At 40.2% G+C, this 15,619-nt stretch overlaps 1 protein-coding gene across 2 annotated transcripts; it reads left to right on the top strand.

Moving 5' to 3' along the window:
- Positions 1–3,515: 3,515 nt before the first annotated feature.
- Positions 3,516–14,756, top strand: LOC141781355 (uncharacterized). 2 transcript variants are annotated; one of them, XM_074657055.1, is made up of 13 exons: positions 3,516–3,654; positions 3,816–4,155; positions 9,539–9,648; positions 9,802–9,835; positions 9,925–9,953; positions 10,466–10,523; positions 10,898–10,950; positions 11,160–11,192; positions 11,577–11,622; positions 12,228–12,292; positions 12,497–12,535; positions 12,805–12,855; positions 12,974–14,756. In XM_074657055.1, exons 3-13 carry the CDS (start codon positions 9,546–9,548, stop codon positions 13,069–13,071), a joined length of 609 nt encoding a protein of 202 aa, XP_074513156.1. In that variant the 5' UTR covers positions 3,516–3,654; positions 3,816–4,155; positions 9,539–9,545; the 3' UTR covers positions 13,072–14,756. The 2 variants fall into 2 exon arrangements, with proteins under 2 accessions (XP_074513156.1, XP_074513155.1); XM_074657054.1 differs by having other exon boundaries at positions 12,971–14,756.
- Positions 14,757–15,619: the final 863 nt, after the last annotated feature.

Here is a 15,619-nt window from a genome sequence, read left to right as displayed (position 1 = left end):
TTTATTTATATATTTATTTTTTATTAATTTATACATTTATTTTTTGCATTTTTTTTATTTATATTGGTATTTTTTGTTTCTTTATATTTGCTTTTTTTATATTAACTTTTAAATGTATGTATTTATGCATTTCTTCATTTATTTCTGCACGATTTTCCCTTTGCATTTCACCCCTTATTAATTTCTGTATTCTTTTCTTTTTACATTTCTTTATGCATTTCTGCCTCATTATGCAAATGAGGGGATGTCACTCAACGTGTCAACATGGGGGAAAAATACAGAAATAAGTAAGTTTGTGGAAAATAAACAAGGGCTGAAATGCAAAGAGAAATCATGCAGAAATAAATAAATAAATGCATAAATAAATTAAATATATCCAATCATGCAGAAATAAATAAATAAATGCATAAATAAATTAAATATATCCACACATTTAAAAATAAAAAATAAATGAATAAAGAAAATGCAAAAATTATTACATTTATTCATTAATAAAAGGGAAAGTTGAACAGAGGAGTAAATAAATAAGGGAATAATACAAAGATAAATAAATAAAGATGCAAATTAAAACAAATATTAATTTGTCACATTTTATCATTTGATTACATTTTTTTTGTATTACTTTTGCTACATTTAATAACATATTTATGTATTCATCAAGTCATTTCTTTGTTTATTTTTTATTCTGGCAGGTTTCCGTCCTCCATAGCACAGACCTCTAAGTATTTTATTTTAAATCAGAATATTATTATTGATGCTGCATTCACGTGTTGTCAGAATAATCGTAAAAATGATTTCCTGACTGGGAAAATTCACGTGGACGCCGCCTCAAGTCGGAACGTCTGGGAACATTTTGGTACATGACGTCATATTAAGAAGAAACACGGCAGACCAAAGTAAACGTCGGGTTGATGAATGAATGTGTTAGTGTGTGGTGTTGATGTTTCTCTCCACACACTATAGGAACTAAACGGTTAAATTGAACACATCATGTCGTTATGTGTGGGCTCTCTGACAACATCTGAAACATCTGTTAGTGTGGGCCAGAAACATCTGTTAGTGTGGGCCAGACTTTAGTCATGGAAGAAAAAGTCGTTGACGAACATTACGTCATAGTTTTTGTTATCAAAACGTCCCGCTCCTCCTCAGCTCTGTATCCACGTCCAGCGTCTCATCTCTCTCTGACTCATTACATGAAGAGGTTAACTGGCCATGGCGATTCTTCACTCGTCTGTCTGGAGCCGGAGGAGAGCTGGACCGGAGTAGCAAGAGCAGAGTGTCCGAAAATGTAACACGATGGGCCATCACCACTCCGTTTTTATTGTGGTCATGCACTTAACTTAACTATAACTTAAATATACATTTTTATAATGTCAAAAACATCTTGTTATAACTTAAAGGGACTGTTTGTAAGAATCCTAAATGTCTTGTTAACAGCTTCACCTGTGTCCGTTAAGTCAACTAAAGTCAGCGTCCTGTTGCTGGCGCTTGTGCTCGCTCTACATAGACATGAAGGAGCATCGCTCAACACAGTGAGGAGACACACGTCAGCTAAAAGCACAACATCACTCTATATCTCAGCTGCTTGGCAGTAATGTTAGCTGACCAGACCAAGGTCTCTCCATGAATCAATGCTGATCCTAGTGTTGGCTTTTCCCGCCTCAGCCTCCCGACCGCGGCCGGAGGGAACAGTGGAGACGCCGGAGTTTTGGTCGGAGACGATAACGTTTCTCTCTGCGGAGCCCCGTCACTTCACAAGACACGGGAAACCTCTGTTGGTCTGGAGGAGCTGCAGCAGTTATTTCTGCACAAACGTCCACTGAACATTCACTAGATATTCTCAGAGCTAAACTAACTCTTCTGCAGTGTGGAGTGAGCAGCATGCACGTGAGAGGTGGAGAGAGAGAGAGAGAGAGAAGGAGCGCGGTGTGTGAGTGAAGGCAGGCAGAGGAGACGAGGAGCAGAGGAGCAGAGGAGCAGAGTACAGCAGAGACTCCGGTCCTGGAGACCAAAGCTACGGTCTCCTCCGCGTCCTCCGACCGCGGCCAACACTGTTTAACAGCTTCACTAGATACAACCAAGAGGTTTTGGTGCTTCACTGGAGTTTGTGTTGGAGTCTGAGTCTGAACAGCGGAGACACACGAGAGACCATGAGACACACGAGACCATGAGACACACGAGAGACCATGAGACACACGAGAGACCAGGAGACACACGAGAGACCATGAGACACACGAGAGACCATGAGACACACGAGAGACCAGGAGACACACGAGAGACCATGAGACACACGAGAGACCAGGAGACACACGAGAGACCATGAGACACACGAGAGACCAGGAGACACACGAGAGACCATGAGACACACGAGAGACCAGGAGACACACGAGAGACCATGAGACACACGAGAGACCACGAGACACACGAGAGACCAGGAGACACACGAGAGACCATGAGACACACGAGAGACCAGGAGACACACGAGAGACCATGAGACACACGAGAGACCACGAGACACACGAGAGACCATGAGACACACGAGAGACCATGAGACACACGAGAGACCACGAGACACACGAGAGACCAGGAGACACACGAGAGACCATGAGACACACGAGAGACCATGAGACACACGAGAGACCAGGAGACACACGAGAGACCATGAGACACACGAGAGACCATGAGACACCGACCAGCAATGATTTATACGTGGAAGAAGGTTACAAACAGGAACTTTAATAACATCTCGTTATAACTTAAAAATATCTTTTTATACCGATGGATTCATCCGGTTTTCTGGTTTCATATGATACCAGTATCTTCACTTTAAAACTGAGCTACTACAACCTAGAAATCACAAGCTGCGTTAAAGAAATTAAAGGCGTTAAAACAAATTAGTTTTATTTATCGCCTTAACGTTCGTTAACAGCGATAGTTTAAACATCTGTATACTCTTTCCACAACTCTCCATGTCACAATAAAGTCTTCTGAATTACATTAAATATAAAAAGTTACAGGAACAGATGTGATGTTTTACGAAGCGTTTATCACGGAGCTATACGATGATAATGAGTTCTGTGATGAAGTGAAATGACGTCTACAAACTATTTATTGGGGATAAATGTGGCCTGAAATGATCAGAACCTCCCCAGAACCATCTCTACCTGCACAAGCAGATAGAAAGAAGCAGCCCAGATGTGGCTGCTGTCCTGGTGTTTCAGCAGGCCCCCCCCCCCCGTCTCCTCCTTCATTCATGGGGGGTTTTCTCTGCTCCGCTCCCCCCCCCCCCCTCCTCGGTGTCTCTCTTCTGTCGACGGCGGAAGGAGAAACGAGGCCGAGCGCGGTACAGGAGAGAGGAGCACTGTGGTTTCCTGTTTGTAGGTGGGAGGATGTTGAGACGGTTGCAGCAGCGTTCTCACAGCGCTGCAGCTCTCTAACACCCGGCCGTGTCACCGGTAACATCTCCTGATTGGTTCGAGGTGTTTGTGTGAAACGCTTTTTTTTTTTCTTTCTCTCATTGTTGCTGTTCTGAGCTGCATGCAGCGCCTCTTTTCCAGTTTGCAGTCGAGAGCGTCTGAAAGAGTTTGATCAACCCACACACCTCGTTCAGAGCTGAGAACTTCTCTGTTGGTTGGTCGGTGAGTCACCTGGTCGGTGAGTCAACCTCAGCAGACGTTAGTCGTACTCTTTAACCGTTTACCTCAGGCCTGGTTAACGATCAGTTCTTTTTAAAGACTCCCTTCTGTGTTTGCAGAACTTTTAAAGGTCTCTTTGGACAAACGTGACCCGCAATGCTGGTCTCCTTTCTTTCATAGGAAACACTGAGGAGAGACGCCGAAGCATCACGGGATCCGTGGCGGGAGGTAAAGCGAGGTGATTGGGTTCGGCGGCGGCGACAGGAGGAGGAGAGTCGCTGACAAAGAGGGAGGGGAGGAGCTGAAGTAGGTCGCAGATCAGATCAGATCAGATCAGAACGTGAAGCGAAGACGTCTTCAGACATGGCAGATGTTCGGTTACAGTAGTCGCCTCATGTGGACCAGATACCATCGGACCAGCAGCAACTTCACCCGTCCTCCGTCCTCCATCCTCCGTCCTCCGTCCTCCACGTCTCAACATACAACCTCCTCTCCGACCGCCGTCTGACCTCAGGTGTAGGTGAGTCCTCCATCATTTTTATAACCTCACCTGTGACTTCTTCTGCGTGATGGAGGAACCTCGGGTTGTTCCCAGCATGCACCTGGAGGAGCTGAAGCTGAGCGTTGAAGTATTCACTTCTTGGCCCGTTCTCCACTCCTTTAATTCTCTCTCTCTCGGGCAACAGAACGAAACAAGAGGAATCACAGAGCTTAAACACCACAAAGTGTATTTTAATGTTCATACTTTTGTACTTTTGCTGAAGTTACTTTGTAACAGAGTATTTCTACACTACTTTTACTAAAATAAGAGAGTACTTCTTCCACCTGATCGCTGAATAACTCGACTCTCTGATCCAATCAGGACTCGAGCGCTGCAGAAAAAGACGAGGAGAGAAAATGAATCATACTTTAGGTGTTTCTAAAACGTCCTCCTCACCGTGTACGGAGCGTTTCTGTACTTCAACCTGGCCACGTTGCTGTAGACAGGATGTTCTCTTTTAATATTTCTACTCCTTTAAAGATCCGCAGAGATCTAAATCGTCTCTTCACGCAGCGCTGCCGTGTGACTGGCAGCCATCTTGTGAGTTGTGCCTCCCGTCTTTAACCTTTTGAAAGGTTTTATTAAGAGACCAGCGATAGAGCTGTTTTAATCTTTCTTTAGGGGGTCCAGGGGGTCTTTAGGGGGTCCAGGGGTCTTTAGGGGGTCCAGGGGGTCTTTAGGGGGAGACAGCAGGTCAACAGTAGATGTCACATAGAAGTGATGAACATCATCTGAAAGCTGGAACCTGGAGATTAATCTGAGATGCAGCTCAGCACTGAGGGTCCAGATGTTCTAGTCATTAATCAGAAATAAACATGAATGAAGGAATTAAGCCAAAAACCAAGACGTCGATTGACAAAACTAGGAAAAACCAAGATGGCGACGGACAAAAACCAAGATGGCGAAGACTAAGATGCGATGGCAAAAGAACAGGATGGCGAAGGACAAAAAACAACAAAAACCAAGATGGCGACGGACAAAATGTCAAACTCAAGGCTTCAAAACGTCAGTCCACAAACCAATTGGTGACGTCACGGTGACTACGTCCACTTTTTATATTCAGTTTATGATCTCTACTGTAAATATGAAGCTACATCCAGTTAGCTTAGCTTAGCATAACGACTGAAAGCGGGGAAACTGCTGTCAAACAATATCGTCTTACCAGCAGCTGTAAAGCTCACTGACAAACTGAAGTGTAAAACCTGCTGTTGATGGTTTTATGGAGGTTATTAACCAACTGTTGATGGTTTATGGAGGTTATTAACCAACTGTTGATGGTTTATGGAGGTTATTAACCAACTGTTGATGGTTTTATAGAGGTTATTAACCAACTGTTGATGGTTTATGGAGGTTATTAACCAACTGTTGATGGTTTATGGAGGTTATTAACCAACTGTTGATGGTTTATGGAGGTTATTAACCTATCAGCGACCGTCGTCCTCAAACCATTAGAAGCCATATTCGTCTAAAGCTCATGTGCAGTATGAGTTTGCTTCATACCGACAGACAGACAGAAAGACAGACAGTAATCGGGCATTAAAAGGTGATCCGACTTCATACAGGTGTGTTGTGCTGCCGTGCTGTGCTGACCTGTGAGGCGATGTACTTCTCCAGAGGACTCTCCATCCGGCCCATGTTCAGCATGGCTGTGTTGGGCCGCTGCTCCGCTGGTGACTCCTCGCTCAGCAGCAACTTGCCTTTGAAGTTATGGACCACACACACCACCTATAACACACACACACAGAGAAAGAGGAGTGTCAGAGGACAGAGACGTTTGTAACTGAATTTCAAGGACTGATAGAGATTCCTGATTAAGAGACTAACCCGAGTATGTAGGTCACATATGTGTGTGTTGACTCTATCCTGGGGGTTGTGACTGTAGCTGTGATGGATGTGGGTGTTGCACAAGCTCCTCTAATAAGGAGCAAAATGTGGCTTTGAGGTTAAAAATGAAAAAATAACCAATTTCAAGTTGGCTGAGCAGAGAAGAGATACACAGAAACTCTGAGGGTAGCGGTCCCTCTGCACTCCATTATATCCTACAGAGCAGTGCATCCTGGGAACTCTGTGTAGATGGTTTATGGAGGTTATTAACCAACTGTTGATGGTTTTATAGAGGTTATTAACCAACTCTTGATGGTTTTATAGAGGTTATTAACCAACTGTTGATGGTTTTATGGAGGTTATTAACCAACTGTTGATGGTTTATGGAGGTTATTAACCAACTGTTGATGGTTTTATAGAGGTTATTAACTGACTGTTGATGGTTTTATAGAGGTTATTAACCAACTGTTGATGGTTTTATAGAGGTTATTAACTGACTGTTGATGGTTTTATGGAGGTTATTAACCAACTGTTGATGGTTTATGGAGGTTATTAACCAACTGTTGATGGTTTATGGAGGTTATTAACCAACTGTTGATGGTTTTATAGAGGTTATTAACCAACTGTTGATGGTTTTATAGAGGTTATTAACTGACTGTTGATGGTTTTATGGAGGTTATTAACCAACTGTTGATGGTTTTATAGAGGTTATTAACTGACTGTTGATGGTTTTATAGAGGTTATTAACTGACTGTTGATGGTTTTATGGAGGTTATTAACCAACTGTTGATGGTTTATGGAGGTTATTAACCAACTGTTGATGGTTTATGGAGGTTATTAACCAACTGTTGATGGTTTTATAGAGGTTATTAACCAACTGTTGATGGTTTTATAGAGGTTATTAACTGACTGTTGATGGTTTTATGGAGGTTATTAACCAACTGTTGATGGTTTATGGAGGTTATTAACCAACTGTTGATGGTTTATGGAGGTTATTAACCAACTGTTGATGGTTTTATAGAGGTTATTAACCAACTGTTGATGGTTTTATAGAGGTTATTAACTGACTGTTGATGGTTTTATAGAGGTTATTAACCAACTGTTGATGGTTTTATGGAGGTTATTAACCAACTGTTGATGGTTTATGGAGGTTATTAACCAACTGTTGATGGTTTTATAGAGGTTATTAACCAACTGTTGATGGTTTATGGAGGTTATTAACCAACTGTTGATGGTTTATGGAGGTTATTAACCAACTGTTGATGGTTTTATGGAGGTTATTAACCAACTGTTGATGGTTTTATAGAGGTTATTAACCGACTGTTGATGGTTTTATAGAGGTTATTAACTGACTGTTGATGGTTTTATAGAGGTTATTAACCAACTGTTGATGGTTTATGGAGGTTATTAACCAACTGTTGATGGTTTATGGAGGTTATTAACCAACTGTTGATGGTTTTATGGAGGTTATTAACCAACTGTTGGTGGTTTTATGGAGGTTATTAACTGACTGTTGATGGTTTTATGGAGGTTATTAACCAACTGTTGATGGTTTATGGAGGTTATTAACCAACTGTTGATGGTTTTATAGAGGTTATTAACCGACTGTTGATGGTTTTATAGAGGTTATTAACCAACTGTTGATGGTTTATGGAGGTTATTAACCAACTGTTGATGGTTTTATGGAGGTTATTAACCAACTGTTGATGGTTTTATGGAGGTTATTAACCAACTGTTGATGGTTCTATGGAGGTTATTACAGGACTGTTTCTTGGTGGTGGAGCAGTGACTTCCTGTCGTTGATGTAAACGAGCAGAAACTGTGATATCACAGAGATAATCAGGTCTGAATGTGCTGCTGCTGTTCTTCAACTTCTTGATGGGTTTTTAAACTCAAGCACACTTTTGATTAAATCTATTAAACTGTTTGTTATCAGTCTTTTCCTGTCACACTTCCTTCCTTTAACCTTTTATTAAACTCATTTCTCTCTTTTAATGAAACCTCTCAGGGGGTTTTGTTGTTGTGGGGAACAACAACACAAAATGAGCTTAAAGACGGAGCCACAACTCACAAGATGGCCGTCAGAGCAGCTGATTTTAATCTCTGAATCATCTGAAGATGATAAGATGAAGAGTTTGAAGAAATACTCATTACTTTCATTAGGAGATGGAGGCTGTTTGCAGTGGTGGTACATTTACTCAAGTACGGTACTTAAGCTTTTCATGCTACTTTATACCTGATGTAATAGTACAACAGTCACAGTTTGAATACTTTAACTACATTTTACTGATTATACTGACATACTTATACTGAAGGAACATTAACAATGCAGGACATTTACTGTAACAGAGTATTTTTACAGTGTAGTATTAGTACTTTTAGTGCCGTAAAGGCTCTGAATACTTCCTCCACCACCGTGTGTTTTATGTGGAGGCTTCCATGTGAGGGGGTTCAGGTGTTTTCCAGTCTGGAGTCGGTCTGTGATGTTTTTAGTGGAGAGATCAGGTTCTCAGAAGAAATCAAATGATCTGTGCCAGTCAGCGGTGCCACGTGTCGGATGGTTTTTCCTTCCTGTGTGACGCACCAGGTAGATTATCATCACCTCAGGAAAGTAAAAAAAGATATTTAAGAAAGCTGAGTAGGTGGTTTCATCATACATCGTGGCTTCGTCCTCTTCATCAGTTGACTTCAACATGACAGAAGAAGAAGTGCTCGTGTTCTCAGTACAGAATAGTGGTGAAGGTATAATATGTTGTAGCCGTGCTAGTTGATGTTGTGTGAAACATCTAAACAACTGTTGGATGGATTGTGATTAAATGTGGTTCATCATTCAGGATGAACTGTAATAACTCTGGCGATCCTCTGACTTTTCCTGTAGCGCCGTTGTCAGGTCAACATGGTAATGTGTCCAAGACGGCCACGGTCGAAAACCAAGAACCAAGACGGCTACGGCCAAAAACCAAGAACCCAGACGACCAAGAACCAAGACGGCCGAAAACCAAGAACCAAGAACCAAGAACCAAGAACCAAGAACCAAGAACCAAGACGGCGATGGCCGAAAAAACCGAGAACCAAGAGGACCGAAAACCAAGAACCAAGACGACGATGACAGAAAATCAAGAACCAAGATGGCCACGGCCGAAAACCAAGACGGCCAAAAAAAAAAAGAACATAGACGGCGATTGCCAAAAACCAAGATGGCCAAAAACCAAGAACTAAGACAGCCACGGCTGAAAACCAAGAACCAAGACGACCACAGCCGAAAACCAAGACGGCCACGGCCAAAAGCAAAGAACCATCTGCACAGTGTGATTATATGTCAGACATACTGTTCATACAAAATTACCTTTAAAACAACAGAAATATGAATGAAGTCTGGTCAGCGGCGGTGGCGGCTGCAAAGTGGACTCGCGTCTTGGTAATAAATCCTGAGAAAAACTTTAGTAAATTCTCATCCAGTAGTTGTTGAGATGTTTCAGTCTGGACCAAAGTGGAGGACCGACCGACCCATTTTATTTTCCTCTTCTGTCCTCCTCAGATGAAACATGGCCGACTCCTGGCTCATGTGGGTTTTGGCGGTCGCCATCTTCGTCTCCATGGTCCTCCTGGCTGTCGTCTGTCTGCAGTGCCGGGACAATGGCCCTCTGGGTGAGATGAACGTCTGGCTTCACACCGCACCAACACGGGGTTCATAATGACATGAATGTTACATCCTGTGGTTTTAAACCAGATTCATGTTGTCACACGATTGTTTGAATTAAATTAAATTGTTTTATTTTTGTTCTTGTGTCCTCCGACCAGTCATCAGGCAAGTCGCTTCAGAGGACTACATGCAGTAAGTCTTTTCTCCTGCTGCTCTACGTAGGAGAAAGGTCAGATTTCTTTTAATATGAATAGTGACTTTTTTTTCTTTCTTTCAATCAGATCCAATGAATTCAGAGTCATCCATCCATGTAAGTTATTGAAGTTTGTACTTGAACATTCAAAACAGGAAGCAGTAGCAGCAGAAGTCATGCAGAATTTACTGTTTTTTTTACTGTTTTTATCCTGTAAATTCAGTTTTCTGATCTTCTGATCGAAACAGAATCAGCAAATATAGTTTCTGCCTGATGCACAGTAAATGACCACTTTGCGTATCTCAGTAAAAACGTGCTCGTCTTCGTCGATATAAAACGGACATGAGGCAGTGGTGACACTATGAATAAAATACAGGCTAACTAAGTTTCTAATCCGTGAACTTTCCGCCGTATAAGAACATCGTTAACGTCCCTGATGATGGCAGACACAGTCGATTTCTGTATCACATGAGGACGTGTGAAGAGTTTACATTCATTTCATCAGTTTATGTCATTATATTTCATGATGGTGACTTCGACGCTACGCTGATGATGATGTCATTTAAGTTGGTCTTGTTTTTAATGATGATGATGATGATGAAGGTGGCTTTTTCTCTGTTGATCTGCAGCCCAGCCGTCCACTGATCTGAACTCCATCCACCTTCCCTCCAACCATCTGTCACCTTTGTGAGTTACTTTATTATAACAGAACTCACCGGGTTCACAGCTGCTGCTGAGATCTACTACTACTAAACAATGAGTCTGAGAAGAGATGTTCTTAACCGATAACCGGTACATTTTGAACAGATAAAAAATGTGCGATTAATTTGCGATAATCACGATAAACTCTGGACAATCATGTCCGTAGCAAAAAGTTAGTTTTGTTTTGTCTTTAAAGTTGTAACTTTATTCTTCCTGTAAGTGACGACGACTTCATGGAGGCCTTTAATGTAAAATAATAATACATCATATTTTGTTAATTTTGTATGAAATCTGAAAATGTACTAAAGCTGTCAAATAAATGTTTTAATATTAGTTTGTCTTTTTGTTTTCACACTCAGCTCACTTGATCCTGGAGCTCAGAGGGGACCTTCACATTCCTTCACAGAAACTGGTGACGTTCTGCTTTTCTCTTCACTTCTTAGTCGTCGATGTCGTCGTCCTCTTCACGCTGCCGTTCCCATTTAATAAAGTCATGATTTATAAGTAATGTTAGTCAGGAATACCAGTCTGTTTCTCTGGTCACGTATTTACACTATGATGATATTAACTGTCGGACTTTAATCTAAAAGTCTTAACAATCTGACTTCTTCTCTCCTACAGAAAGTAATCCAAGTTATGAGAATCCAGTAGACGGTAAGATCATGTTTCACTTCAACAGTCTGTTAGTAACAGATATTCTGATTTATTGTGATTGTTGTTAACTTGTTTACCTCTAGACCATGAAGGGAACAAGGGTTAGGGTTAGGGTTAGGCTAACCCTAACCCATGCAGCTTTAGCTCTGCTCTGTCTAGCTCTGCTTTTCCTGTCAATGTGTGAAACCCAAAGTGTTTCCCTCCTTGTTGATGTTGATGTTGATGTTGATGTTGATGATGATGATGATGATGATGTTGATGTTGATGTTGATGTTGATGTTGATGTTGATGTTGATGATGATGTTGATGTTGATGTTGATGTTGATGATGATGATGATGATGATGATGATGGTTGATGAGTTGATGACGTGTCGTCTTCTGCAGGTCCCGACTACATAAATGAGAGCGATCCAGAAGACCCCGGCTACATGTAGGTTTCCACTTTCACATGTAATGCTGGTGTTTTTCCACTTATTTACAGGACCAGTGTGTAACATCTCAGGGGGATCTGTTACCAGAAACGGAATATAATATTCATAACTATGTTTTCATTAGTGTATAATCACCTGAAACTGAGAATAAAGTCATACGTTTACGAGAATAAAAGTCGTAATATGGAGAATAAAGTCATACTATTATAAAGTAGGTAATTTTACGTGTTATTTTCTTTTGTTCCCGAACAGTTATGACTTTATTCTCGTAACATTATGACTTTTTTTTCTCGTAAAGTTATGACTTTATTCTCGTAACATTATGACTTTTTTTCTCGTTAAGTTATAACTTTATTCTCATAATATTACGACTTTATTTTGGAAATCTCAGGGTTTTTTATCCCTGAGTGAGGTGAACGGCGTTTCCGCGGTTTGACATTCGGCGGTTCACGTTACCGCCGTCTTGGAAAAGGAGGAGTGATCGGAGGGGGACTCAGTTGGTTGCAATCTGCAACCAGACCACTATGATGTCACTACATCCTACACACTGTCCCTTTAAGGCTGCAGTAGTAAATCACATTGTCTTCTTCTCTGGTTTCTACAGAATCGTGTTGCCCGAAGGTGAAACTCGACCGACCGATCAGAGCAGAGCCTCGACGCCCAGTTCAGGTACAGTTTGGAGTTATATATATATTTATTTATAGATAGATAGATAGATAGATAGATAGATAGATAGATAGATAGATTAAAACATCAAATGTGAGAGAAATAACTAAAAGTGGTATGACTTGTTATATTATGAGGCATTATTGAGAGTCAGTTGTTTGGATGATGAATATGAACTAATTAACTGATCAGCTGTTTGATCCGCAGATTTTCTACATGATTATGAAAACGTCCCCGAGAAGAAAGGTGAGGAGCTTCTAAAGGAGCATTCTCTGCTTTTTGTTGTTCTTTGTTTATTCTTATTATAGGCGTCTAGTTTCCTCTTAAAATATCTTCTTTTTTATTCTATTCATTTCAAATTTTGTTCATTTTTTTATTACTTAAAATCTGCTAAAAACTTTATTTGTATTTAATTTTTTAATAAAGTGATCTTCCTTCATTTGTTCATCAGACTTCAGATACTTCCACACGACTCTAAATGAGTCGTCATAGTAACTGTGTTTTTCTTCTTTTAGTGTCCCCAGAGGACAGAGACTATCTGAACGTGGAGCCGCCGTGTTTTCAAAGTGAGTTGATGGATTTCTCTTCCTCGTTGGTGTCTCACACATTAATCTGCTGATTATTTTCTCTGTTAATCGATCGATTTGTTCTCGTTCTGATGTTTCATTTCATGTTTTCCAGCAGGATCGACTCCGGATCTGTCGGCTCAGAGCGACAGCGACGACGATGACGACGACGAGGGGAACTATGTCAACGTGAACGAAGGGACGCAGACTAACTGACCGCAGTGAGCTTTTTAAAAACACCATCTACACGTTTCTTCTTCTCCCTTTAACTCATGACGGTGTTTTATATTTCAAACTGCGGAGGAAAGAAAGATGAAAAATGACTTTTTATGAAAAACGTTTCAAAAACATGTTTTCTGGGACTGTTTAAAGCTGAACCATGACTGGCTTTTTAAAGAGAGATGAGAAGAGTACATGTGCATTTTTCTGAGTTTTAAATCAATATTTAAGGCGGATTAAAGGTACAAATTTTGACCTGACGCTGAATTTAAAAAGTACAAAGAGTTATTAGAGCTAATCTCGGGGGAGCAAAATGTCACGACGATCCTTCCGAAACTTATTGAGATGTTGAAGTCCGGAAACAAATTTAAATTTTCAAATTTGACCTCTGAAAGATCAGCCGTGAAAATCCCCCAAAAACACGACGGGCTTCTTCAGTTCACTTCATCGAACTTGTCTGAATCGGTCAGAAGAACTTAACTTCAATTCAATTTATTTTTATATAGTGTCAAATCATAACAGAAATTATCTCAAGACGCTTTATATATAGAGCAGGTCTTAGACCGTACTCTATAAGTTAGAGACCCAACAAGAGCATTGCACCGGAGCGCACTGTGGCCAGGAAAAACTCCCCGTTTAGTGGGTAGAAACCCGGAGCAGAACCGGGCTCTCGGTGGGCGGCCATCTGCCAAGACACGTTGGGTTCTTCTGTAGGGTTTTTAAAGTATTTTTTGTCGTTTGTGTCCTCCACAGTATCTGTCTAACGCCTCATCCACATTGGGAACGTCAGGAGCGCGTGTCAGCTGCATCGCGTGGAGCGCGCGTGACGGCTGCGTCATTCACGCGCCGGTTGTTCACACCAGCTGTGTTTCTGCTGCTGTCAGCTCTTTCCTTATACATAGAGTTTGCTTTCATAATGTCCGTTTCATTTCATTATAAATATTATTTATATTTATTTTAGACAGAGAAAGGATAAGAAACGTGTGGTAATTTGTAAATAATAGTAATAATCCACAATTAAAACTCCGTACTATATTCATTAATGGAGCTCTGCAAGTCACTGCATGTTCTACAACACTGTCAGGCACATATTTCAGAATAAAAGCATCGTGTTAACAAATGAAGGAATTCTGTGCACAGAAAAAAACACTGAGGGCTTTTATTTTGAAATGAAAGCAGGAAGTTTTGATTTCAAAATAAGTCATTACTTTTTTTCATCTCTGTAACATTTTCTACAGATACAAACATTGGAACTGCAGTAATGTTGCTGGTATGATGTCAATATACAGTCAATAGATCACCTTCACTGTCTGTTGTTGCTGTGAACCGCGCGGCTCGCGTCAAAAATAGGCGAGACCTCGAATCTCTAGAAGAGACGCAGCTGAGACGTGCGTCTCACGCGGGCAGTGTGGCTGCTCTAACCTGTCAACGCGGACGCCGAAATAAAAAACAACAGGTAACGCAGCCGCCATGCGCTGCTGACAGTCCCGATGTGGACGAGGCCTAACATGTTTGAGCTTTACTTTGATTTTTACTGACAACTCCTGAGAATGTCTTCAGTCACAATTTAACAGAAATGCGGTGTATTTATGTGTCCTTACTGTTCCTGGATCTGTAATCCACTTCTGTGTGTTTGTTTTTAAAGTAACTACAATTCAATTAAACCTTCACAAGACTTTAAACTCTACTACATTTTATTCTTTATCAGTAACAGCTACTTTCTTTTAACTTTTCTTTCTTTATTTGGACATATTTGATAAACTAAAAACTAAAACAAATGTACGAAGCCGCTGTGTGGTAATTCTAAGTACAAGTATTTATTTACCAGGCGGTATGGTGAAATATAAAATCACATCAGTCTGCTGTGGTAACTTCCTAAAGAAGGTGTGATCTATTATATAATATATATTATATATATCTATTTAATCAGCAGTCAGTATCTCTGAACATCTGTCACTCATCTGTCTGCTCGTCTCTTCTCTACTAACTTATATTAATGACGTTATAATAATATATATGAATAATGTTAATGATATGACGTTTACCAGTTCGACAAAAAAATCAATCTTTTTATTACATATATTTATGACATGCTATACTATGACTTTTTTTCATAACTTCTTTTTGACATATTTTACTATGAATTTTTTTCAATAATTTTTTTTGACATACTATAGTATGACTTTTTTCTAAGAATTTTTCGACACACCATAAAATGACTTTTTTTAAAGAATTTTTCGACATGCCATAAAATGACTTTTTTTAAAGAATTTTTCGAAATACCATAAAATGACTTTTTTTAAAGAATTTTTCGAAATACCATACTATGACTTTTTTTTAAGAATTTTTCGACATACCATAAAATGACTTTTTTTAAAGAATTTTTCGACATACCATAAAATGACTTCTTTTTAAGAATTTTTCGACATACCATAAAATGACTATTTTAAAGAATTTTTCGAAATACCATAAAATGACTTCTTTTTAAGAATTTTTCGACACACCATAAAATGAATATTTTAAAGAATTTTTCGAAATACCATAA

This window comes from Sebastes fasciatus, chromosome 13, assembly GCF_043250625.1.
Source record: "Sebastes fasciatus isolate fSebFas1 chromosome 13, fSebFas1.pri, whole genome shotgun sequence".
NCBI lineage: Eukaryota > Metazoa > Chordata > Actinopteri > Perciformes > Sebastidae > Sebastes > Sebastes fasciatus.
This window is presented reverse-complemented; position numbering and strand designations above follow the sequence as displayed.